The sequence below is a fragment of the Sorex fumeus genome, unplaced genomic scaffold (genome assembly GCF_029834395.1).
Source record: "Sorex fumeus unplaced genomic scaffold, SorFum_2.1 ptg000042l, whole genome shotgun sequence".
NCBI classification, from domain to species: domain Eukaryota; kingdom Metazoa; phylum Chordata; class Mammalia; order Eulipotyphla; family Soricidae; genus Sorex; species Sorex fumeus.
Window position 1 is genome coordinate 7,824,769 of NW_026606099.1, and position 26,770 is coordinate 7,851,538.

Consider the following 26,770-nt stretch of genomic DNA (forward strand, 5'->3'; position numbering starts at 1 on the left):
AGCTTGCCGGGCTCTCCGAGAGGGGCGGAGGAATCGAACTCGGATCGGCCATGTTGGCCGCTTGTAAGGTGAACGCCCTACCCTAAATAAATAAATAAATAAATAAAAACAGAATTTCTATCGTGTAGGTATATTCCTTATTTTGATAGATACTGTCACTTTCCCAAAATTCTTCACTAATTTACATTCCTCCAACAGTTCAAGCAATTAATATAACTGTTTAATATTTGCTACACTGATGGCCCAGAAATATTTAATTGCTTTAATATGCTCTTTCCTGCTGACTTGTAAGATGAAGTTTATTTTTTCAGATTTTACTGGCCTTTGTATTTCTTTTATGAATTAATTGCATCTCTTCCTTCTTTTTTTTTTTCGTTAGAATTGGGCTGAAGAAATGGTACAGGACATGGCTGCTGATGCTGCAACCCTAGTCCTCATCCTGAGCCCCACATGTGACCCCTGGAGCACTGTCATGGGTCACTCCTGAGCACAGAACCTGAAATAGACCCTGAGCACGACCGGGTGTGTCCCCCCCAAAAAAGAGTGCACGTGGAGCCATAGCACAGCAGGTAGGGCGTTTGCCTTGCACGCGGCCGACCCGGCCAACCCGAGTTCGATTCCTCCGCCCCTCTCGGAGAGCCCAGCAAGCTACCGAGAGTATCTCGCCCGCACGGCAGAGCCTGGCAAGTTCCCCGTGACAATATATTCGATATGCCAAACACAGTAACATCAACTGCTGTCTTGCCCCTTTCTTTGCATTGACACACGTACAAGCGGCCACTGACACATACATCCCCATACACCAGCAGTGCTCAGGGCTTGTGGACCTTCTGTGATGCCAAGGACCAAACCCCCCCAGCCACAGTGCTTGCTGGGGAGTACCTAGTTTAATTGGGATTCTTACACGAATGTTCACTGGGGATCCCACTCACTGAGTTGTGGTGCATGTGCACATTCTGTCTGTAGTTCTCTGCAGGGGTCCCCGACTACAGAGGTGGCAGAACTCTTCCAGAGCATCAGGGATCAAACTCCGGGCCTTACACTGGCAAGGCATTCCTCAGTTCCAACATCGACTTTGCCCACTTATTGTCACTGGGCACTTATTGTCACTTATTGTCACTGGGTTATTTCCAAATCCACCCAACTGTCACTGGGCACTTGGGTTGGTCCAGAGACGGTACTAGTTCATATTCCTAGCAGGAGTTTTTGAGGGTTCCTATCTCTGTTCACTCCAATCCGTACTTACTGTTTCAGCACTGTTTTATTACAGGCCATTCTCATAAGTGTGAATAAGCTCTCATTGTCCTTTTAATCTGCATTTTTCTGATAATTAGTGATAATGAGCATTTAAAATGCACCTGTTGGTAACTGAAACCCAAGCACAAAAATTTGTAAGTCTACAACTGTACCTCATGGTGTTTCACTAATAAAACTTAAAAAAAAAATAAAATGCAACTGTTAGGACCAGAGGGATAGTACAGTGGGTAGGGTGCTTGCTTTGCATGTAGCCAAATTGGGTTCGATCCTTGGCCTCCCATAAGGTCCCCTGAGCACCATCAGGAGTGATTCCTGAGTGGTGCAGATCCAGGAGTAAATCGTGAGTATGGCTGGGTGTGGCCCCAAACAAAATAATAATAATCACTGTCACTGTCCTCCCGTTGTTCATTGATTTGTTCTAGCGGGCCCAGTAACGTCTCCATCGTGAGACTTGTTGTTACTGTGTTTGGCATATCGAATACGTCACAGGGAGCTTGCCAGGCTTTGCCACGCGGGCGAGATACTCTCGGTAGCTTGCTGGGCTCTCCGAGAGGGGCGGAAGAACTGAACCCGGCTCAGCTGGGTGTGTGCAAGGCAAATGCCCTACTGCTATGCTATAGCTCCAGCCCAATAATAATAATACTAACAATAATACTAATAATACTAATAATAATAATGATAACCTGCCTACAGCCATCTCTTGTCTTCTTTGGAGAAATGTCTGTTCAGCTCATGTCCCCATTTTTTGATGAGATTTCTGGTTTTGTTGTTGAATTTGGTTTTTTGGGGGGCGGTTGGGGGCAGTGCTGGATGAGTGAGCATAAGGCAAGTGCCCTGCCTGACATACTATCGCTCGGGCTCTTGGTTCAGTTTTATGAGTTCTTTATATACCTAATGTGTATATTAGTCCTTTTTCAGATATAGGCTGGATAAATGTTTTCTCCCACTCAGTCTTTTATTTTTTAAATTAAAAAATAATTTTTGGGGGGTGAGGCTACCCCTGGTGATGCTCAGCCATTACTCTTGGCTCTGTGCTCAGGAATTACTCTAGGTAGTACTCAAGAGAGCATATGGGGTGCCGGGAAGCTGAGAATCGAACCCGGATCTACTATGTGTAAGACAAACACCTTACCCGCTGTACTATCTATCACTCTGGCCTTTTATTTTTATTTATTTATTTATTTATTTATTTTTTGCTTTTTTGGGTCATACCTGGCGACGCACAGGGGTTACTCCTGGCTCTGCACTCAAGAATTACCCCTGGCGGTGCTCAGGGGACCCTATGGGATGCTGGGAATGGAACCCGGGTCGGCCGCGTGCAAGGCAAACGCCCTACCGGCTGTGCTATTGCTCCAGCCCCGCACTCTGGCCTTTTAAATGATAGTTTCTTTAGATGTGTAGAAGCTTTTCATTTCCTATAACCCTATTAGATTGTATTTCGAAGGAGAATTGATTTGAGCCACACCTGGTGATGCTCAGGGATTGCTCCCAGTTCTGTGCTCAGGGGCCACTCCTGGAGATGCCCAGGGGACTCTCTGGGGTGCTGGAATTGAACCCGGGTTGACTATGTGCAGGGCAAACTCCCTACCAATGGTTCTATGTCCAATCCCTATTTGTTAATTTCTTGCTTTGTTTCTCTTGTCAAATTCCTGATGTTTCCATGGAAGCCAAGATCATAATGTTTTGCCTATTTTTTTTTTACAATGTCTTTTATGGTTTGGGTTTTTTTTATTCATTTGTTGTTAATTATCGGGACCAGTAGGTGACTCCAAGGGCTGGCATACATGTTTTGCATGCAGGAGGCCCAGGGTTAATCCCAAGCATGGCACTGTCATCTGAGCACTGATGGAAGTGGTCCCAGAAGCTCCAGGAGTCACCTTCAAAAACATTATTTTGAGGGCCAGAGAGAAAGTACGAATAGCCAGAGAGAGGTTAAAGTGTATAGCGGAGCTGGAGTGATAGCACTGCGGGTAGGGTGTTTGCCTTGCACGCGGTCAACCCGGGTTCGATTCCCAGCATCCCATATGGTCCCCTGAGCACTGCCAGGAGTGATTCCTGAGTTCAATGCCAGGAGTAACCCCTGAGAATTGCCAGGTGTGACCCAAAAAGCAAAAAATAAATAAATAAAAATAAAGTGTATAGCGTGCATGAACCTGGTTCCATCCTCTGCACAGCATTTTTTTTTTTCCTTTTGGATCTTTCAGCCGATGTTCAGGAATTACTTCTTGCAGTGCTAGGGAACTGTATGTGATGCCCAGAATTGAACCCGGGGCAGGCCATACACAAGGCAAAGGTCCTATCCATGGTACTATTGCTACACTGTTTTTATACCACCTTGGGTGTTCCAAAACTCTCCTAGCCAGGAATGGGAAGTATACCATTCATGACTGGTTGTACCTCTAAGTTCTCTAGAAACAAATTCCACATTCTCTGAAAGAAACCCCACACCCCATTCTCAGCCTCGAGGAATTTTCAGCAGCATTTTCCAAGTGGAAAATAGAGAGCTTTTCAGTGGGGGTAGGAGATGGTTCTGTGGCTAAGGTGCCCGCCTGGCAAATGTGAGGGAGAGAGTTTGATCCTGGGGTTCCTGCCATGTCCTGACTTTGCTCCCGGAAGCTCTGCTGTCTGACCGCAAACGATTTCTGGCTTCAGCACAGCCAGGAGTGTGTGAGCAGAGCAACGAAAGAGCGAGAACCTGGCAAGGGCTGCAGCTAAGGGTGAGGGGCCTGGAAGAACAGCACGCACAAAGCGCTGGTCTTGCGGGCATATGGTCATGAGCCCAAACACCAGCGTTACCACCTGCGCCAAGCATGATCTTGGCAGCTGTGCTGTCTGTGGTCTCTAACGATTGATTTCTGGCTACACGTCAGGCAGGTACGAAGCACCACGTGAAGGGTGTAGGGCTGGGGAGATAATACAGGGGTTAAGGTGTTTGCCTCCGCGTGATTGACCCCAGTTCAATCCGCAGCACCACAAATGGTCCCCAGGAGTCATTCCTCTGAACAAACTCAGAAGAGCCCCTGAGCACTGCACAGTGAGCCTCAACCCCCCCACTCCAAATGAATAACTAAAAGGGATGTAAGGGGTATAAGGCAGGGGGAGAAGCAGAAGTAGTATTCTAGAAATGCCATGAAAAAGGGAGTGTGACCTATCTGGGCACCACAACCATTTATTTTATTTTATTTTATTTTGGGCTGGAGCAGTAGCACAGCGATAAAGTGTTTACCTTGCGTGTGGCCAACATGGCCAACCTGAGTTCGATTGCTCCGCCCCTCTCGGAGAGCCCGGCAAGCTACCGAGAGTATTCGATATGCCAGACACAGTAACAACAAAGTCTCCAATGGAGACGTTACTGGGCCCTCTCGAGCAAATTGATGAACGACGGGAGGACAGTGCTCTATATAATTTGGACAGTACAGTGCTCTTATTTTGACTTAAGGTAAAGGTAAAGGCCCTCCCGTTGTTCATCGATTTGCTCGAGCGGGCCCAGTAACATCTCCATTGTGAGACTTGTTGTTACTGTGTCTGGCATATCGAATACTCTCGGTAGCTTGCCGGGCTCTCCGAGAGGGGCGGAGGAATCGAACTTGGATTGGCCATGTTGGCCGCTTGTAAGGCGAACGCCCTACCTCTGTGCTATCGCTCCAGTGATAAAGGTAAAGGTATTTTGTCTTATTTTATTTTATTGCTTTCTGGGTCACACTCAGTGGTGCTCAGAAGTTATTGTTACTCCTGGCTCTGCACTCAGAAATTACTCCTGGCAGTGCTCAGGGACCATATGGGAAGCCAAGGATTGAACCCTGGTGGCTGTACAATCGCACCCTGCCTGCTGGACTATAGCTCCAGCCTTCAACCATAAATCTGGGCCTCAGCTGAGAGTGTGGGTCCGTCCCAGTGAGCGAGTATATGACCCTGCAACTAAGGAGAGAAAAGCCAGGGGCACAGCAGCCTCAGCTGTGAGATACGTGTGAGTACCATCGCCTTGCACACAGTCAACCCAGGTTCGATTCCCAGCATCCCATATGGTCCTCTGAGCTCGCCAGGACTAATTTCTAAGTGCAGAGCCGGGAATAAGAGTGTTGAGTGTGGGCCCAAAACCAAAAATAAATGAATGAATAATCACGATCACGTTCACGATCATCCTGTTGTTCGTCGATTGCCTCGAGCGGGCACCAATAACGTCTCCTTCGTCCTATCCCTGAGATTCTAAAAAGTGCCACATTCAAGGCTCTTTCAGATTAGGAGAATGAGACCCATCATTGTTACTGGTGTTTGGCATATTGGGTACGCCACGGGGAGTTTGCCAGACTCTGCCGTGCGGGCAGGTTGCACTCGGTAGCCTGCCAAGTGAATAAATAATAATATAAAGGCCCTCCCGTTGATCGTCGATTTGCTCGAGCGGGCCCAGTAACGTCTCCATTGGAGACTTTGTTGTTACTGTGTCTGGCATATCCAATACTCTCGGTAGCTTGCCGGGCTCTCCGAGAGGGGCGGAGGAATCGAACTCGGGTCGGCCATATAAATAAAATAAAAATATAATATATTATAAATCCCCTCGATGGTTCACCACCTCATCATGGCAGAAGGTGGCAATGTTGCCAACTGGAGAAGAGTGAACCAATAGGTGCTTCCCAGAGACCCAGGTAGGTGCATGTTTGTCAGCCTGCATATCGTTACAACATGCCAGTCAACCAAAAACTTGCATTTAGTAGACCGGGAGCACCTGTAAGGGCGATTAGAAGCTGCACTAAAAGCCTCCATCCCTCTCAGAGAGTCTGGCAACCTACCAAAGGTACCCCCCCTCATGGCAGAGCCTGGCAAGCTACCCGTGGAGTATTCAATATGCCAAAAACAGTAACAATAATGGGCCTCATTCCCCTGACCCTGAAAGAGCCCCCAATATGGCAGCATTAGGAAGGATGAGCAAGGGGGGGGGGGGCTGATAAAATCTCAGGGCCAAACTATGCTGCCAAAATGAAGAAAGACTAAAATGACTGTTCTTTTAATGCACGTATGCTGGCATCGAAAGTATCCATCGAGGACCTGATGGTGCAAACGCAGAAGATCAAGTACGACGTCATTGAACTGACCGAGATGAGAAGGCATTGGTCACATCATGCCGTTTTTCGACACTGGAGAAGAACTATTTCTCGGAACATGTGACAGTAGAGGCATCGGTGCTGTCGGTGTCCTCGTCAACATGAACTTGGCCACGAGCATCTCACTCAAGTGAGAGAAGGAATCTGGAGTTCTGACCTCTGTCCACAATCAAGGATCAGGGACACTGCCTCGTTTATCAAGGTGTTGAAAATCAGATGGGCCGGACACGTAATGCGATTTGGAGATGACCACTGGACTAGAGCCGTTACTGATTGGATTCTACGGGATGTCAAAAGGACGCCTGGCCATCCACCTGTGAGATGGTCGAACTTCTTCGTCAAGACCCTGAACAAACAGTTTGATGCTCTTCGTGTGTCTGGAGCGAGCAAACGCCATTGGGCTACACTAGCGTGTGACTGGGACGAATGGAGACGTTACTGGTGCCTGCTCCAGCAAATTGATGAGCAACGGGATGACAAGTGATACAAATGATTATAAATATAAATTTTTAATAAATAAATAAATTAATTAATTAACTGGCTGGAGAGATAGTAAGTGGGTCAAGTTGCTTGTCTTGCAGAGTCAGGAATAACTCCTGAGCATTGCCAGGTGTGGCCCCCAAGCAGAAACAAATGTTTAACTTTGTTTACCGTTTTGTGCGAGTCTCTGTGGGGGCACAGGCAGGTGCTGCTGGCAGGGCTAAGCACCAGGCGGGAGTTCGAGGCACCCAACGCTGCCTGGAGGCTGAGGGGATGGGACTGGAGGGGCCAGAGCCGCCCGGACCGCACTTTGGGGACAGCTGTATCCTGACAGGAAGGAACTTGACAAAACGAGGAGAGTTTTGCAATAGGCCGGGTGAGCAGAAGGACGACTTGTGATGAAGCTTCTGAGTCGAAGGCCATCATTTGCGCCCTGATTCCGCCATGGCAACAAACCCAACAGGAGGTGTGCCAAAGGATGAAATGCCACCTTCCATGAGTCACACCTGGCAGCTGAGTCAAAAATCAAATCAGGGGCTGCATCCGGCCACGGCAGCCCAGGGCTTGGTGGTGCAGGTGCGGCCTGAAAGCCTTGCAAGCTGGAGGATTCAAATATGATCAGTCTGGTAAATGCAACACCCACGGAGAGGGCAGTGGGGTCTTTGCCAAAAGAGAGAAGGCAGCAGAGGAGCGTGATCCAAAGGTCAGGTGGCAGCCTTGAGCAGCACCATGAAGATGCTGTTCGTAAGAAGGAGACTGAGTGTCTGCAGAAAGGAACCGAGTGGCACAGAAGAAGATTCACACCTTAAAACAATAACAAGATGATGGTTAATTGCACACAGCTACCTGTTGAAGGGCTGCAAATCATTGCTCCCCTTCTTTTTTCTTTTTGGGTCACATCCGGCAATGCACAGGGGTTACTCCTGGCTCATGCACTCAGGAATTACTCCTGGCGGTGCTCGGGGGACCATATGGGATGCTGGGAATCGAACCTGGGTTGGCCATGTTGGCTGCATGCAAGGTAAACGCCCTACCCACTGTGCTATCTCTTCAGCCCCCATTGCTCCCTTTTTTTAAAAAATTTTTTATTAGTGAAACACCATGAGGTACCGTTGTAGACTTACAAATTTTTGTGCTTGGGTTTCAGTTATACAATGATCGAGTACCCATCCCTCCACCAGTGCCCATTCTCCACCACCACTGATCCCAGTATCTCTCCCATCCCCCAACCCCCCCCATACCACCCGCCTCTGTGGCAGGGCATTCCCTTTCGTTCTCTCTCTCCTTTTGGGCGAGCTGTGGTTTGCAAAAGAGTCATTGAGTGGCAATCATGTTCAGTCTATAGTCTACTTTCAGCATGCATCTCCCATCCTGGGAGGATCCTCCCAACACTCTTTATGTGGTGCTCCCTTCTCTATCTGCATTGCTCCCTTCTGTGTAGAAGCTCCGATTTAATTTCTATATTGATATGAACGCTATTAACAGACTATTAACAGGCTGGAGCGATAGCACAGCGGGTAGGGCGTTCGCATTACAAGTGGCCAACATGGCTGACCCAAGTTCGATTCCTCCGCCCCTCTCGGAGAGCCCGGCAAGCTACCGAGAGTATCTTGCCCGCACAGCAGAGCCTGGCAAGCTCCCCGTGACGTATCGATATGCCAGACACAGTAACAACAAAGTCTCCAATGGAGACGTTACTGGGCCCGCTCGAGCAAATCGACGATCAACGGGAGGGCCTTTACTTTACTTTACTAACAGACTATAATAAATCAGTGACAGTGTCAAAAAAAAAATCAGATCATGAGCTGGGAGGTTATTGGCTAATGTCCATACTTTGCATGTGGGAGACTCAGGCTTCGACCCCAGTACCACATGCTTCCCTGTCAGAAGCGCCCCCTGAACACCGATAGGTGTGTCCCACTGCTCCCAGAGAGGGGGCCAGAGAGATAGACCAGCTGGTAAGGTGCATGCCTTTCATGTGCCTGACCCAGGTTGACCCTGGTAGCCCATATGGTAGCACAGCACCATCTGAGCACAGAGCCAGGTGGACAGCCAAGTGTGCCCCCAAAACAAAACAAAACAAAACGAAATCCGACTATACAGGGACTATAATAAGGTCATGAACTGAGTGTTGTCATTAATCTGATTCAGCATGTGTGAGGTCTGAGAAAGAAAGAGAAAAAAAATAAGCGAGAGAGAGGGAGAGAGAGCACTTTGAGTTAAAATAGGAAAACTAACAAATATCCAGGACTCAGATGGGCTCGTCACGTAATGAGATTTAGAGACGACCGCTGGACTAGAGCCGTTACTGACTGGATTCCACGGGACGTCAAAAGACCGCGTGGCCGCCCACCTACCAGATGGTCAGACTTCTTCGTCAAGATCATGAACGATCGGTTTGAGGCTCTTCGTGTTCCTAGAACGAACAGACGCCATTGGGCTACACTAGCATGCGACGGGGACAAATGGAGACGTTACTGGCGCCCGCTCGAGCAAATCGACGATTAACGGGAAGTCAAGTGATCAAGTGATCTAGGAATCCTGAGCGAATGTTGAACACTGTGAAACATGGTCCATTCACAAGAGTGACCTCCAGGTGTGGGAGATCATGATTCACCATCAGAAAACCCAGTAATGCCACTTCATAACTCTGTGCTGATGCACTATTCGGTCCTCCCAAGCAGGAGGCAAGGAGGCAGGGGTTCTCTGAGGTGCCGCTGTGGGCACGCTGCAGGACGGAGAGAGAGCTGTCTGCCAGGACCCGCGCGACTGGCAGGAGTGAGCAGTCTCAGAGACACTCCTGAGACCCCACCACGGAACACGAGCAAGGAAGGAACTGCAGGGTAATCCAGTATAACGCAGGTAAGAGTAGGTAAGTAGACTAGGTAAGAAGAGAAGACGTCACGCGAAGAGCAGCTAAGAACCTTGCAAGGGATGGAGGAAGAGGAAGGAAGAAAGATAAAAGGTGCAAGCCACGTGTTCTGTTTTGCTTTTAGGGGCACACCAGGTGATGCCCAAGGTCTCCTGCCTGCTACGAGAGGGTCACTCCTGGTAGTAAATTTTTAATTTAATTTTTTCCCTTTTTTTTTTTTTTTTGCTTTTTGGGTCACACCTGGTGATGCTCAGGGGTTACTCCTGGCTTTGCACTCAGGAATCACTCCTGGCTGTGCTCGGGGGACCTTATGGGATGCTGGGAATCGAACCTGGGTCGGCCACGTGCAAGGCAAACGCCCTACCCACTGTGCTATTGCTCCAGCCCTTAATTTAATTATTTAATTTTAATTTTTTTAAATTTTTTAATGTTTTAAGATTTAATTTAATTTTTAATTTTTAAATGCAATGTGACTGCTGGGAGCCTGGCCCCCTGCAAGCAGAACAGTAGCACCTTGAACCATTCTCCAGACCCAAGTCCTACATGTTTTCTTTTTTTTTCTCCCAAGGGTAAAGGTTTCCCCAGGACCCCACACATTGTCTGCTGCTTGCATTTCATTGCACTGCATGGTTCCACGTGAGGAAAATCTGACTAGAGATAAGTGTGGCCATGGGGAGGCATTGAGTCACCTCACTCAGTGTTGTCCGACGCGTCACTCGTGTGTTTCTTCATAATGCTGCATAACAACCTGTTATGGGCTCCCCAACCCCCCACACCACCACCCCCTGCCCCCTCCAAGTCTGTGCAATGGGTTGAGATACAGCGGCCTCTAGCCAGCAGGAGCCTCAGAGAAGAGCTGAATCAACCGTTTTTTCATCCCTGGACTTTTTTTCTTTTGCTTTTTTGGGGTCACACCCGGCGATGATGCACAGGAGTTACTCCTGGTTCATGCACTCAGGAATCACTCCTGGCGGTGCTCGGGGGACCATATAGGATGCTGAGAATCGAACCCGGGTCAGCCGCATGCAAGGCAAATGCCCTACCCGCTGTGCTATTGTCCAGCCCCCATCCCTGGACTTTTGTTATCTTGGTGAAGAATAGCCCGCTGTTTGCTGAAGCCGTGTGTGTGTGTGTGTGTGTGTGTGTGTGTGTGTGTGTGTGTGTGCGCGTGTGGGCTGTGGGCAACAATGTGAGTCTTGGTCATCTCAACAGAAAGGCAGGACAAGCAGGCCGGAGAGCCAGGAATAACTCCCCGCTCCCAGAGGCACATGACTTCTGCCTGGGATCTGGAAAACAACAGCCAGGAAGCGCGTGAATCAGGAAGCTGCATCTGTCACAATCTGTAACAGCGAAACGGATGTCCCCAGCGAGTAGGTCTGTTCCAAATTTGTGTCTGGCAAAAGGGCAGATCCTACATCCTCATTCCTAGCGCAAGTGCATCTGGGAAACGTAGTCCTCACTCGCCAGCGCCCGTGCCCGGGAAAAACACTGAAAGGAGTTTGGGGCTGCAGACTGACTGGCTCACCACTGAGGGCAGTTTTGGCCACTCGAACCTTTGTGGTCACCTCTAACTGATACATAGACTAAGAGCCACAAGAGGGGCTGTACAGTGGGTAGGGCCTTGCACTTACAGGCAACCGACCCGGGTTCGATTCCCAGCATCCCATGTGGTCTCCTGAGCACCGCCAGGAGTAATTCCTGAGTGCAAAGCCAGGAATAATCCCGGTGTATCGCTGGGTATGACCCAAAAGGCAAAAAATAAAATAAATTTTAAAAATTAAAAAAAAAAAAGCAACAAGGATAGGGCTGAAACAGAGTGAGCCCTGTAGCACAGTTTATAAGTACTAATCAAACACTTGTAGATCAATACCAACCTCTTAAATGAAATGCACATTTTCACTTTTTTTTTTTTTTTTTGCTTTTTGGGATCCCACCCGGCGATGCACAGGGGTTACTCCTGGTTCATGCACTCAGGAATCACTCCTGGCGGTGCTCGGGGGACCATATGGGATGCTGGGAATTGAACCTGGGTTGGCCACATGTAAGGCAAACGCCCTACCCACTGTGCTATTGCTCCAGCCCCTTTTTTGTTTTTTGGGTCACACCAAGCTGCTCCTCAGGGCTTTCTCCTGGCTCTGTGCTCAAGGATCAGTCTTGGCAGGTTTGTGGAACCATACAGGGTGTCTGAGATAGAACCCAGGTCAGTCATATGCAAGGCAAGCACCTTACTTGCTCCAGTCCCCTATTATGTACATTTTCAAGGACATTTGCACAAACTGGTAAAGGAAAAAAGAAGGACAAGGGACTATGGGTCCAGAGATAAAAGAGATAAATCAAATCAAGCAAAACAAGAAAGATTGTGTACGGTCTGAGGGTGGGAATGATATAAACAAAGGAATACACTAACTCAGTTAATAACTAATATCAATTTAAAAAATAATTTCATACAAATTTATTATGGGCTCAATAAACAATTATACCTAATTAATTTAAATAGTTAACTCTGTATTGACTATGGGCTGGAGTAATAGCACAGCGGTAGGGCGTTTGCCTTGCATGCGGCCGACCCGGGTTTGATTCCTCCGCCCGTCTCAGAGAGCCCAGCAAGCCACCGAGAGTATCTCACCCGCGCAGCAAAGCCTGGCAAGCTACCCGTGACATATTTGATATGCCAAACACAGTAATAACAAGTCTCACAATGGATACATTACTGGGCCCGCTGGAGCAAATCGATGAACAACGGGAGGACAGTGGTACAGTGCTACGGTATTGACTATATCATATTCAATTTGCCAAATTCAATACATTGAATTTGGCAAAATAAATATTCAAAACCAGTTATGTTTTATAGCTTCTGTACGGATCTGTTAGACAGATTAGACAGATCTGTTCTAATGACCCCCACAAACAAACAAACTCCAAAAGAGGTCCAGAGGCTGAGTAGAGGCCCGGGGTTCAATCTCATCCCAGTGAGGGAGGAAATGTAGGTCTCTTGGGGTTGGTAAGATCGTGGAGCAGGTAGTGCTCTTGCCTTGCACCTCGCTGACCTGACTTTAATCCCCAGCAGAGCGATAGCACAGCGGTAGGGCGTTTGCCTTGCACGCAGCCAACATGGCCGACCCGAGTTCGATTCCTCCGCCCCTCTCGGAGAGCCCTGCAAGCTACCGAGTATCTCGCCCGCATGGCAGAGCCTGGCAAGCTCCCCGTGACGTATTCGATATGCCAGACACAGTAACAACAAGTCTCACGATGGAGACGTTACTGGGCCCGCTTGAGCAAATCGATGAACGACGGGAGGACCGTGACCGTGATCCCATACAGCCTCCGGGTACCGCCAGGAGTGATGCCTGAGTGCAGAGCCAGGAGTAACCCCTGAGCATCACTGGATAGGGGCCAACTCGCCTCCTCAACCCATTCTCCACTCCACCTCCAAAAATAAATAAATACAGTTCTAATAGATCCTTAGCGGGACCCCCAGTCTTAATGAGAGTCCGGCTTTATTGGGCTTCTCACTCTTCATCCTCACTCCTTAAAGCCCCCCTTCACTAGAGGAGACCTTGACTAGGCACATTTTATTTTAGTTTATTAATTTATTTGATTTTTGGCTCACACCCGGCGATGCACAGGAGTTACTTCTGGTTCATGCACTCGGGAATTACTCCTGGCAGTGCTCAGGGGACCATATAGGATGCTGGGAATCGAACCTGGGTCGTCGGCGTGCAAGGCAAACGCCCTACCCGCTGTGCTATCGCTCCAGCCCCGACTAGGCGCGTTTTAAATCTTTTCTTCGGAGGCACGGAGAATGGGACCCAGAATTGTTGGCTGGAGGCGGGCGCTGATCCATCTCTCCGCCCTGGGTCTGAAGCCCTTGGAGCCCTTCGTTTCCTTCTAGTGCAGCAGGTCCCCAAGATGAGCAACTTTGGGGCCGATGAGGGTCCCCCTCGTCACAGCACCTGGGGGCCCGGGACCCAGAGCGCCTGAGCCCCTGGGCTGGTCCAGGGCTCGTCTGGGTTGCTGAGTGGCGGAGAGCATCCGCCCCTCCTAGTTGAGCAGGAGGTACTCCAGAGACACATTGTCCTGTGGGCCACCTGGGGTGAAGCTGGGCTCCCCTGGCTCCCACGTCCACCCGCCACAGTAGAGTTTGGGGTGTGAGACGCCTCACCGGCCGTGGCCTTTAACCCGGCTTGATCAGCTCAGCCCAGGGTGTTTGCAGGGCTCATTCCCTAAGTCCAGCCATCTGTCGCCACCTCGGAGTGTGGACAGCCCGGCGAGGATTGCCCAGATTAGTTCCACAGGGCAGTAGAAGAGGAAGGGGCCCTGTCCTGGGACCCCACTGGGAACCCCACTCCCAGGCCCTCATTCTATTATAGACTGGACCACTTGAGCTGCAGCTGTGGGGACGCCTTGCTGGCTGGCAGGGAGAAGGGCACCCTCTATTCTCAGGCAGACACCAGCTGTCTGCGGTGTGTGTGTGGGGGGGGGGGGCGGATGATCAGCTTCCCAGCCCCCCTGCCAAGGGAAAGAAGAGCAGCTTCTGCAGAGCGGTGGCACATGGTGACAGCACCCTGGGGCTCTGGCTGCCAGCTGGGGGGCCTGTGTGGGACCTGTGTCCGCCGGGACCCAGCCCAGCTCCAAGTCCTGCTGGTGTCCCCGGAGGACGCAGCCCAAGTGGACAGCAATGGGTGGGTGAGTGCCCCGGTTCTTCCCAGTGGTGGATTCCCACTACCTGGGGTTCTTGGGAAGAACGGAGAGGTGAGGGTGGGTCGGGGGGACATGCTTGAGCGGTTGGGGGTGGAGGGTCTCAGGGACCGCCCCCCCAACCCTGGAGAAATGCTCATTGCACGGTCCCTCCCGCAGACAGGTCTCATGGTGGCTTGCTGCCACGGCTTTGGGAGCATCGTGACCCTGCTCAGGCACTGCCCTTCCCTCGATGTGGACCATCAGGACAAAGAAGTGGACATGGCCCGCATGCTGGCTGCACAAGCAGGTGTGTGGTGGCCGACGTCGCCCTCTGCTGCCCCATTCCTGCCCAGGGCCACAGCCGGTGAGACGTCTCACACCCCAAACTCTGCTGTGGCGGCTGGACGTGGGAGCCAGGGGAGCCCAGCTTGACCCCAGGTGGCCCACAGGACACGTGCCTCTGGGGTGTGTCCTGCTCAACTTCTTTGCGGGCCTGGACCTGGAGCACCGAGACCAGCGTGGGCTCACAGCACGGATGAAGGCGGCCGTGTGGGACCGTGCAGGGTGCGTGACTACGCTCCTCGTGGCAGGTGGGGGCCGGCGGCCGCAAGGCTGTGTGTGCATGAGTGCATGTGTGTGCATGTGTGTATGTGTGTGCATGTGTGTACACCCAGACTTCTCATTGTCAGCCAAGTGCAGCCATCCCTGCTTCCCTTGACACACGGCCTGGTGGTTCCGGCGGAGAAAGCTTGAGAGGATAATCTGGACCACGTGGAGAAAATAACCCCAAAAGACTAGGAGCTGGAACAAGATTGGGGATCTAGGGCCGGAGAGATAGGGCGATGGGTAGAGCAATGGGTTTGTCTTGCAAACGCCGCATTCAGTTCGATCGCTGGCATCCCATACGGTCGTCTGAGCCCCACCAGGAGTGATCCCTGAGCACAGCTGGTTACAGCCCTGAAAAGCAAAAATATGGGCCCAGAATGACAGTACAGCAGGGAGGGCACTTGGATTGCACACAGCCGACTGGGGTTTGCTCCCTGGCATCCCATTTGGTCCCCTGGGCCCAGCCAGGAATAATTCCTGAGTGCAGAGCCAGAAGCAACCCTTGAGAATGACCGGTGTGACTCCCCCCCCCCCAAAAAAAAAAAAAAAACAAAGAAAAAAGCAGCTGGAGATCTAGGTCTGTAGCCCAGTGCTGTGACCTGAGCAGATGACTGGGCCTTGCTGGTATATCAAGGCGTCACCCTTCCCTGGGATGACACCAGCTCTAAGCTGTGGCCCAGGACCAGTGATGTGAAGAGGGGGTCCGTGGCACTGGTATAGGGTATAACAGGCAAGGTTGGGAACGATTTCTCTTTCCTATCAGATTAGGTTTGGGGTGATAAGGGATGGAGCACTCCACCCGCGTTGTCTCAGAGTGACTGCTGCTCCCGGGCCCAGGATGAGAGGCATGTGGGGGTCTCCAGAAGGCCCAGCCTGTCCCCGGGAACCCGCACACACACACCCTGGGTCAGTTCTGTGTGTCAGGAGGAGTCGAGTCTGCTGCTGAAATCAGAGACCCCGGAAGCTCTCTCCAAAGTCTTCCCCCTCATCGTCTTCAGTTTCTCCATCTAAAACAGGAGGTTGGGTGTGGGGCAGGACCAGCATCTGAGCTGCAGCCACTGAGGCCCCGGATTCCAGCTGCAACCACGGGACCCTGACTCTGAACTAAAGTGAATTCAGTCTTGCTGAGGATTCTCCCTTCTGGGGGCTGGAGCAATAGTACAGCGGGTAGGGTAAGACTTCTGATCGGGGTTCAACCCTGGTCTCCTGAGTATTTCCAGGAGTGTGGTCTGATCTCTACCCCCATGGCCCCCCAAATAGAACCTCCCTTATGGAACTGGAGGGACAGGTAGGAGCACATGCTTTGTAGCCAGGAGGCTGGGTTTGGTCCCTGATACTGTGTGGTCCTCCAATGTGGAGCTGGGAGTAGCCCTGAGCACTGCTGGGTGTGGATACCTCCCCACTCCCCCCAACATGCGCGCGCGCGCACACACACACACACACACACACACACACGAATCTGCCCTTCTGTTAGGAATCTGGCTCAGCAGTATAGTGTTTGCCTTGTCTGCATGAGGCCCTGGGCTGGAGAGATAGCACAGCGGGTAGGGCGTTTGCCTTGCATGCGGCCAACCTGGCCGACCCGAGTTCGATTCCTCCGCCCCTCCTGGAGAGCCCGGCAAGCTACCAAGAGTATCTAGCCCGCACTGCAAAGCCTGGCAAGCTCCCTGTGACGTATTCAATATGCCAAACACAGTAACAATAAAGTCTCACAATGGAGACTTTACTGGGCCCGCTCGAGCAAATCGATGAACAACAGGAGGACAGTGCTACAGTGCCACAGTACATGAGGCCCTGAGTTTGATCCTAACAAATTTTAAGAAAAGAAAAACAAACTTATTGTGGGCTGGGAGATAACTAAGAGGTTGGAGCACACGCTGGGGGCCCAGATTTGATTCTCAGGCCCACAGGGTCCTCAGCACTGCACTAGAATAGTCTCCGAGCACTGTTGTGTGGGCCCCACTGCCTCCAAAGAAACCTGCTCTTCTGCAAATCCCCCCTGTCAACCCCCCACCCCCCGGGCCTCCTCCAGGGGCTGACCTGACAGCGGTGGATCCCGTGCGGGGCAGGACAGCCCTGGAGTGGGCGGTACTGACCGACAGCTTCGCCACAGTGCAGAGAATCTGGCTTCAGTGGCGGCCACACACGGAACAACTCAGCCGGCACTTCCAGCCCCAGTGGCCGAGGCTGGCCGGGGTCGTGGCCCCAGCAGCAACCTCTCCATCTGTCCTGGAGCGACTGATGTCCACCTTATGCCTCTCCTTTGTCCAGTCTCCTCAGGAGGGAGGTGTCCTGGACCACCTTGTGACGGTCACAACCAGCCCGGCCAGTCACTTCCTCCCCACTGCCTGCCACACCCTGTGTGCAGACGACCCTCCAGCACGGGGCACCCGGAGTAAGTCTGTGCCAGAGTTGCTGGGCACTGCCCTGCCACGTGTCCCTTGCCCGCAGCCCCCCCAAGGTTGCCCCTGGTCCCCGGCTCCTCACCCCTTTCCGGAGCCCCCAGGGCCTGTTGAGCGTGTGCTCTGGGTGGCTCCGGCCCAGGGACAGCCCCAGGATCATCCTGTGCAAGGCACCACAAATGCCCAGGCCTGCAGGACAGCCGCACAGCCTGGCACCCCCGCGATGGCAGTACCAGGTCAGGAGGACACGGAGGACAGAGCAGACGGGCGAGATCAAGTAAGAGTCCTCCAGACGGGAAGAGCCTCTCCATCCCCCTCTCAGAGGCGCCCAAATCTCCCCAAATTGAACTGGAATACCACCCTCTTTTCAGGAAAAAAAAAATCAATGGAAATTGACCTTCTTGAAGTGAACAAACAGAAAGTGTCTCCCAGTCATACCCCCCCCCTCCAGTCTGTCTGGCGAGCCCTGGGGACAGCTGTGTCCCCCATTAGACGCCCAGCAAACGACTCCTGCAGCATTGCTTGTGCCAACAGAAGCGGGGAAGAGAAATAAGTCCATCCGTAAGGGACTGGCTGATCTGTGACGGCGGACGTTACTGAAGACCTCCAAGGCGTCATCTACACGATGATCAGACAGGAGGAAGGAGGGATTTTGTTCTGATATGAAACCACCACCAAATTATACTAACGGCTGGAGACCTAGCTCTGGGGTCACAGAGCAGGCATGCACGCACAAGCTCTCAGCTGGGGTCAGTCTGTGGTTCCCCCAAGCACCATTGAGGATGGTCTGCGTGGTCCTCGCTGGACCCAAGCAGTACCACAGTACTGGGCGTGAGCATTGAACCATCTAGCCTGGGTGGTCAAATACTACTAGATGTGGTTCCCTGGGTCCCCCGAACATTTTTGGGGAGTACCCTAATACATATATATATATATATATATATATTGGGGCTGGAGCTATAGCACAGTGGGTAGGGTGTTTGCCTTGCATGCAGCCAACCCAGGTTCGATTCCCAGTATCCAATATGATCCCCTGAGCACTGCCAGGAGTAATTCCTGAGTGCAAATCCAAGAGTAACCCCTGTGCATTTCTGAGTGTGACCCCAAAAGCAAGAAATATATATATTTAAAGTTATATATATATACACACATACATATAAAGACTATATTAAGGTTATTAATATATATTGAGGCATTTTGTTTTGTTTTGTTTTAACACCACACCCAGTGATGTTAGGTTACTGGCTCTGCACTCAGGAATCACTCCTGGCAGTGCTCAGGGAATCATATGGGATGCCGGGGATAGAACCCAGGTCAGCTGTACGCAGAGTACCTTACCCACTGTGCTATTGCTCTGGCCCCTTTGTATTAAAGTTATATATTTAGGAGGGGAGAGAGAGAGAGAGAGAGAGAGAGAGAGAGAGAGAGAGAGAGATAGTGAGATAGTGCAGAGGTGAAGGATCATGCAAGTTTGGACCCTGGCATTGCAAATCAAATTTACAGTCTGGGCCCTAGTGGTTGTTTTGTTTTGTTTTGGTTTTTAAAGTCAGACCAAGTTAATTCCCCTGCTTGACCCATAGGTGGGGTTATTAGTCAGTGATCTAAAATATCTTTGCCAGAAGACTTGTAAGTTTGTGGTTTTATTAATTTGGGGGGGGGGTGCTTATTTACAAGTTTTGAATTTTTCTGTATTTTCATTTTAGGGGGCCTCTCAAGCATTACTTAGGGAGTCTGGGGACCACTCCCAGGAGTGTGCTCAGGGACCACGTGGTGTCTGGGAGTGAGGCTGAGTATGCAGGACTCATGGCCCAACCCCTGAACAACATCTTTGATCCTGAATATTCTTTTGTTCAAATTTTATTTTTATAAAGCTGTTCACAGGAATTCATTCCATTCAGTATTCTGACACCAATCCCACCACATTATACCTTCCCACCACCACTATTTTGAATTTTTCCATCACCACCCAATCCTGTTCCAAAAGCAGCAGATCCTAAATCATTTATTTTGTATTGCTTGTTATGAATAATCCACTAAAAATGACCAAAAAATTTCCTCAGAGTAAAATGTGTGAAAATTGTTGTATATTCACAATTTGGAGCCATTAAGCCCTTGTATAAGAGATTACTAACATGCTGTTACAGGTTGAGATGTCACTCCAGGAATCCTAAAATTTAAGTAGGTTGAGAGAGCTGGAGTTAATCTTTTTTTTTTTTTTGGCTTTTTGAGTCACATTCAGCAATGCACAGGGGTTGCTCCTGGCTTTGCACTCGGGAATTACTCCTGGAGGTGCTCCGGGGACCATATCGGATGCTGGGGATCGAACCCGGATCGGCCACATGCAAGGCAAACGCCCTATCCGCTGTACAACTGCTCCAGACTCATGGAGTTAATTCTTTAACTGAATGTTGACTTTGGGGTCCAGAAGCATCTCTGCACCTTGTTACTCTCTTTCAAGATTTATCTGTGAGTCTGGACCATGGCCATGAATGAGCTTATATGATGCCAGAGGCAGTGGGTGTGACTGCCAGGCTCCTGGAAGAACAGGGAGATGGGAGGAGGTCACCCATTCCCTACTCTGTGCGGACCTAGAGATTCTGAACATTCTTCTTATTTTGCTTTGTTTTCTTTTTGGGTCACAGCCGGCGATGCACTCCAGGTTCATGCACTTGGGAATTACTCCTGGTGGTGCTCGGGGGACCATATGGGATGCTGGGAATTGAACCCCGGTCGGCCATGTACAAAGAAAAGGCCCTATTCACTGTGCTGTTGCTCCAGCCCCTGAACATTCTTCTTAACACACTTGTTGCATAAGACATATTTGCTTGTAATAATAATAATAATTAATAATAGAAACCATTTATAAGGTATTTGCAAGATATATTGAACATTCTCAGTGATCCTATGAGGATTTGTGGATTTTTTGGGGGGAGTAGGGACTTGTATGTTGGGCCACACCCAGAACTTCTATTTCTGGCTCTGTGCTCAGGAGAGAGCCCTGGTGCTGCTCAGGCAACCATGTGTGGTGGCAGAATTTAAACCAAGGTCAGCAGAATGCGAAGCAAGTGCCTTACCCCTGTGCTATCTCCCTGGTCCTCTTGTCACGGTCACGGTCCTCCCGTTGTTCATCGATTTGCTTGAGCAGGCCCAGTAACGTCTCCATTGGAGATTTTGTTGTCACTGTCTTTGGCATATCGAATACATCACGGGTGGCTTGCCAGGCTCTGCCGTGCGGGCGAGATACTCTCGGTAGCTTGCCGGGCTGGCTCTCTGAGAGGGGCGGAGGAATCGAACTCGGGTTGGCCATGTTGGCCGCTTGTAAGGCAAACGCCCTACCGCTGTGCTATCATTCCACCCTGGTCCTCTTAAAAGGATTTTTGTCTTTGAGAACACAGGGCACAAAGGTCACATAACTGCCCAAAGCCACACAGCTAGAAACTGTCAAATCTGGAAAGTGACCAAGACTGAAGCCAGCCAGCAGTGTGGAAGCCCCCTCATCTGTATGCCTCAGCCAGGGTTTCCTGGAACAGCTGACCAGGATAGAGAAGACACTTTTCATTATTTTTTTCCCCAGGGTGGTGGGAGGCTCCCACACCTGGTTTTGTTGAGGGTTTACTCCTGGCTCTGTGCTCAGGGATCACTCCTGGCGGGCTTAGGAACTAGATGTGGTGCTAAGGTTAGAACCCACGTAGGCTGTGGCAAGGCCTACTGGCTGTACTATCTCTCTGGACCCAAGCCACTATAATTCATTTGTTTGTTGGCTAGTTTGGGGTTTTTGGGGGGTGGAGTTTATCTGTTTTTTGTTTTGGGGCCATATCTGGCAATGCTCAGAGGTTACTCCTGGCTCTACACTCAATTATGCCTGGCAGTGCTCAAGGACCACATTGGGATGCTGGGGATCAAACCTGAATAGGTGACATGAAAGGCAAACGCTTACCTACGTACATCACTCTAGACCCAGCACTATAATTCTGTCCCCTGAGACTACCAGGAGTGATCCCTGAGCACAGAGTCAAAAGTAAGCCCCACACTGAGATTCTCTTATTATTTAATTTTTTGTTTTGCTTCTGGGCCACACCTGGCAGTGCTTGGGGGCTACTCCTAGCTTGGTACTTGGGGATCATTGGTGCTGGGGACAGTGAGGAACCTGCACTGCTCCATGCAAAGATTTGCCACTGTAGTACAGCAGATAAGGTGCTTGCCTTGCATGCAGCCAACCCAGGTTCAATCCCTGGCGTTACATATGGTCTCCCAACTACCAGGAGTAACCCCTGAGCATCACTGGATGTGGCCCCCAAACAAACAAACAAACAAACAAACAAAGCCTAATCTACAGCCATTTGAACAATGAATAATCTCTTCACTCCTCCCCATTTCCTTATTATTAATATGCATATAATACATTTGTTACAAAAAAAGAGCTAACATTTTACTTGATATAGATTTCTCTACATTTTTTGTTGTTGTTGCTTTTTGGGTCACACCCGGCGATGCACAGGGGTTACTCCTGGCTCTGCACTCAGGACTCCTGGCGGTGCTCAGGGGACCATATGGGATGCTGGGAATCGAACCCGGGTCGGCTGCATGCAAGGCAAACGTCCTACCCTCTGTGCTATCTCTCCAGCCCACTTTTTTTTTTTTTCATTTCTCTACTTTTTACACAAAGCCTTTTTCTCTCTAGAATTCTGCCTGGGACATCACATCACACTTAGTCATCAGAGCTGCCTCAGTTCCACTTGACCGGGATATCTCCCGATTTTCCTTGCTGCTACGGATCCTGCCTCAGCAGGAGGGGAACTGGCCAGCCTGTCTCTGGGTGGGAAGGTCCAATGTTCCTCCTGGTGGATGGAGGATCCATTCATCCATCCTCCTGATGGCTTTGGGAGAAGATCACAGAGGTTAAGGACCCTCTCCGTTCACATCAAGGTGCACACTGCCAGCGTGGCCGTGACAGGTTAGGGGTGCTGGCCAATGAATTGCTCTTCCCACCAAGTCTCTCTCCCCCACCCACACCTGTGCTCCCAGAAGGAGTGCGTTACAGGAAGCCCCCGTGAACAGAGCCAGGAGAGATGCGCCTTGCTGGTGGACTCAACCCCAAGTACTCAGAATTCTGGACACGCACTTTTGGATCCTGAGTTACCATCACAGTATCACTGTATCAATGTCATCCTGTTGTTTGTAGATTTACTTGAGCGGGTGCCAGTAATGTCTCTATTCCTCCCAACTCTGAGATTTTAGCAGCCTCTCCTTACTCGCCTTTTCCCAACGATTGGAGGCTCTTTCAGGGTTAGGGGAATAAGACCTGTTATAGTTACTGTTTTTGACATATTGAATATGCCCCGGGGAGCTTGCCAGGCTCTGCAAGTGTGGGTGGGATTCTCTCGATAGCTTGCCGGGCTCTCCGAGATGGATATATTTATATATTTCTCTCTATGATTTGTTGCCTACTGTCTGAACCCCAGCAAATATGGTGTAATAATTGTGGAAAATGGGTAGGAAGTGTTTTATAACACATGCATAGCAGCCACGCGGCCCGGAAAGCGGCCTGGAGCGTGGTAGTGGTTGGGTAGTGGAGGTCGGCTGTCAGGGCTGGGTCCCTTGGGGCGGGGAGGGCTCTCACCAAGTACTCAGAATTCTGGACAAGCACTTTTGGATCCTAAGTTACCATATTCTGAAAAATGTAAAACTAAATTCAATTTGGGGGAGAGGGTGATACCTAGCGGTACTTAGGGGGGCATATGGTGCCAGGGATCAAACTTGGTTCTTTGACACATGTAAGCCATGCGTATCAGTTCTGCAAACTCTCTCCTTGACCCCTAAATCTATTTTCTGTTTTGCTTTGCTTTGTTTTGTGGCCTCATCTAGTGGTGTTCAAGACTCAGTGTTTGGGGACCCTGTGGTGCCAGGGATCCAGCACGCAAAGCCCTACAACTATTTTGAATTGTGTGTGTGTGTGTGTGTGTGTGTGTGTGTGTGTGTGTGCGCGTGCGCGCAGTGAAAATCACTATTAAATTAGGTAGTGTGCGATTCGCCCAGAGGTTTCGAATGCAGTTGTGAGATGCAACAGTTTCCTGGAGGACAGTGCCCTTTCCTGTGTAATTTTTATAATTTTTATAAGCCATTTAAATTTCTCTTCTGTTTGGTGGAGAAAAACAAAGCACAAGGCCAGGAACTATCCCTGAGCACTGCCAGGTGTGGTCCCCAAACCCAATAACAACTGAAAGCCAGGGCTACTGGAAAGACCCAGTAGCTACCTGGGGGGAGGCTGTGTAAGAGATGGGACCCTTCGGGACCTTTAGGGTCGAGGGCTCCCTTCTCCCAGCACTGCAGAAATCAGAGCTTCTGAAGCCAGGCCTGGCCTGTCCCTGGCAAAGGGGAAGAACAACATCTCCCGGGCTTGGAACACGCTTGGCTCGACCTGAGAGTTGGCTTGTGACCCTGGACAAAGTGACTGAACCCCAAGGTTCTCATATGTAGAAAGAAAGTCCCTGCCACGTGTCTGCATGGAACTCTGCAAACTAAGTGTCCTGGCTTGTTTAGTGTCCTTATGATCCCCTTCACCCCCCAAACTTCCTACTATTAAGTTTAGGAAACTAGGAGCCTGAGGGCTCGAGCGATTTGCCCAGGACACCAGTGACTTGGTGGCTAAGTGGATCCTTTGGATCCTTTCCCACAGGTGTCAGGACCCCTCCCTCCCATTCCAGCCCGCCTGAGGACCCAGAGGTCACTACAGCCTCTACAGGGCCAGAGAACTCGCCTCAGGGACTCCCTCTGTCCTGCTGGGCAGAGGGCAGCATCTGGAGCCCCAGTGGTGGACAACATTCTCCGACGGATGAGCCTCTCCTGCTCGGGAGGAGGCTCAGTCCCTTCCAGGACAGCAAGAAACCGACCTGCAGTCCGTCATCCTCCCGCTGGGACCATGCCATCTCCCTCCGGCTCCCTAAACCCTCAGGCCCCCTTCTAGGCACCCAGAGGGAAGAGAAACCCCTGGGCTGTTCAGTCGGAAGCGCTTAGGGCCAAACTCCCCATATCACCCCCAACTTCGCCCAGCTCCTAAGATTTCTAAGCTGAGTCCAGTCAGCAATGACCTGACACCAATCTCAGCTGTGCACATGTTCTGAGCTTGGCGATGCCTCTCAGAAACTCTGTGCCATGTCCTCCTCCGTGACAACCAAGGCCACGGGTGCTTCCTAGATGCTTGTGGGACTCACAGTAAGATGAATAGTGTGTGTGTGTGTGTGTGTGTGTGAGTGAGTGAGTGTGTGTGTGTGTGTGTGTTTAGGGGTGTGTCTGAGCCCCATCTGGCCTTTGTTATTGCATTGGGCAGTCACCCTTGCCACAGGGACAGCTCCGTGGAGGAGGCCAGTGGATGCCTGTCCTTGGGACCCCCAGGTCTCCCAGGAGATTCTAGAACACTCCTGGAAGGAAAACAGTTCTCCTTGCCAGCCCCCAAGTTTTGCCCTGCACGACTGTGGCTGACTTCAAGACCTCAGCCCATGGCCCCTCATGCAGCCCTGGTGACCGGCCACCTATGTGTGGTATGTCTGTCCTCACCACCTTGCCACAAAGAACTGCAGGGTTGTCAGCCAGGCTTGAGGAGAAGTTCCCCCTCTCTCACTCATAAATAGAAACCGTGTCTGCCTCCCTGGGCCCTGGAAATAGTGAATGTGTGAAGAAAACCTAGGCCAGGCCTTAGCAAGATCCAGGATGCTTTGGGGGGGTGTCTTTGTTACTTTTCACCACCTCTCAGGGGCTGCCCTCGTTCAAAAGTGTCCCCACAAATCGAAAGGGTGGGCAGGTTGGCCTGGGGCCCACCCAAGCAGAGCCCCTGGCAGCTGCTGGCTTCCACAATCCAAAATCACTGCCATACCCCTGGCCTAACTCCACTGTCTCAGGACGGACCTCACCAAGATATAATCTGCTGAAAAAAAAATTTTTTTTTAAATTTTTATTAGTGAAACACCATGAGGTACAGTTGTAGACTTACAAATTTTGGTGCTTGGGTTTCAGTTATACAATGATCGAGTACCCATCCCTCTACCAGTGCCCATTCCCCACCACCACTGATCCCAGTAACCCTCCCACCCCCCATCCCCCCATCCCACCCTGCCTCTGTGGCAAGGCATTCCCTTTTGTTCTCTCTCTCCTTTATTTATTTATTTATTGATTGATTGATTGATTGATTGATTGATTTTTGCTTTTTGGGTCACATCCGGCGAAGCACAGGAGTTACTCCTGGTTCATGCACTCAGGAATTACTCCTGGTGGTGCTTTGGGGACCCTATGGGATGCTGGGAATCAAACCCGGGTCAGCTGCGTGCAAGGCAAATGCCCTACCCGCTGTGCTATCGCTCCAGCCCCCTCTCTCTCTCCTTTAATCTGCTGAAAATTTGGTATGCGGATCTTATGACTGAAATCTTCAGGCTTTCTCCGGGGTCGGAATGGGCTATCTTCCCCCTCCTCCCTGTGCTTCCGGAAGCCTCAGCAGTAACATCCACACCCCAAATCAGCCACCCAATTGAAAACCTACTCCAGCCTTACTGTCCTGATAAAAATATCAAATGCCCTGAACAAACACCGTGGCCTCTTAGCACCTGTATTGCAAACCATAATGCATAAAAGGAAAAGGAGAAAGACAGAAAGAAAGAAAGTGCCTCCCATAGAGGGAGGTGGGGGTAGGGGGTGGGCGGGTGGGGGATGGTGGTGGAGAAACAGGGGACCTTGGTGGTGGGAAATGGACACTGGTGGACGGATGGGTGCTGGATCATTGTATGGCTGAAACCCAATTATGAACAGCTTTGTAATGGTCTATCTCACAGACATCCAATTAAAAAAAATTTTTTTAAAGTGATGAGGAGTTCATGCCCAGTTCAGTCAGCTTAATTAATGATTGAATCAATAGCAGTACTCCTACATTAAAAAAAAAAAAGGTGTCCCCGTTATTCCAGACAATTCCCCAGGAAAACCTCAGTTGGGTCAAGAGGAGGCCAGGAAGCTCACAGGCTTGAGGGTAGGTGGGGCTCTTTGGTTCGAATCCCCTGACCCCCAAACTGAGTCCCAGCAGCCATCCGTCCAAACGGTTGGAAACACCCCTACTTCCGCTGCCACAGTCCCACCCTCTCCCTGCAGCCCGCAGCCCTCTGCGAACCTTCGGACCTTCGTCCTGTCAGTTCAGCCCCCTGCGCTGAGAAGCCCCCCAGCCAGGGCTCACGGGGGGGGGGGGGGGGAGCAGCCGCCCCACGCTCTGCCTTCCTTCTTCCCCTTCAGTACACCGCGGCCTTCCTTGCTTACTGAAGTCAGCAGGTCTGAGGTGGGACAGGGGCAAGGCGGGGGCTGGCTGTCTCTGGAAGTCCCACCGGTCCCACGGGCAGTGC

General features: G+C 50.7%; 1 protein-coding gene across 1 annotated transcript; it reads left to right on the forward strand.

The window, feature by feature from the left end:
• The first annotated feature begins 14,289 nt into the window (after positions 1–14,289).
• Positions 14,290–17,677, forward strand: ANKRD33 (ankyrin repeat domain 33). Its single transcript, XM_056119995.1, is given in 5 exon segments — positions 14,290–14,394; positions 14,566–14,695; positions 14,838–14,945; positions 17,027–17,462; positions 17,464–17,677. Coding segments are annotated over 4 exon segments (879 nt in total). The 5' UTR covers positions 14,290–14,394; positions 14,566–14,574.
• Positions 17,678–26,770: the final 9,093 nt, after the last annotated feature.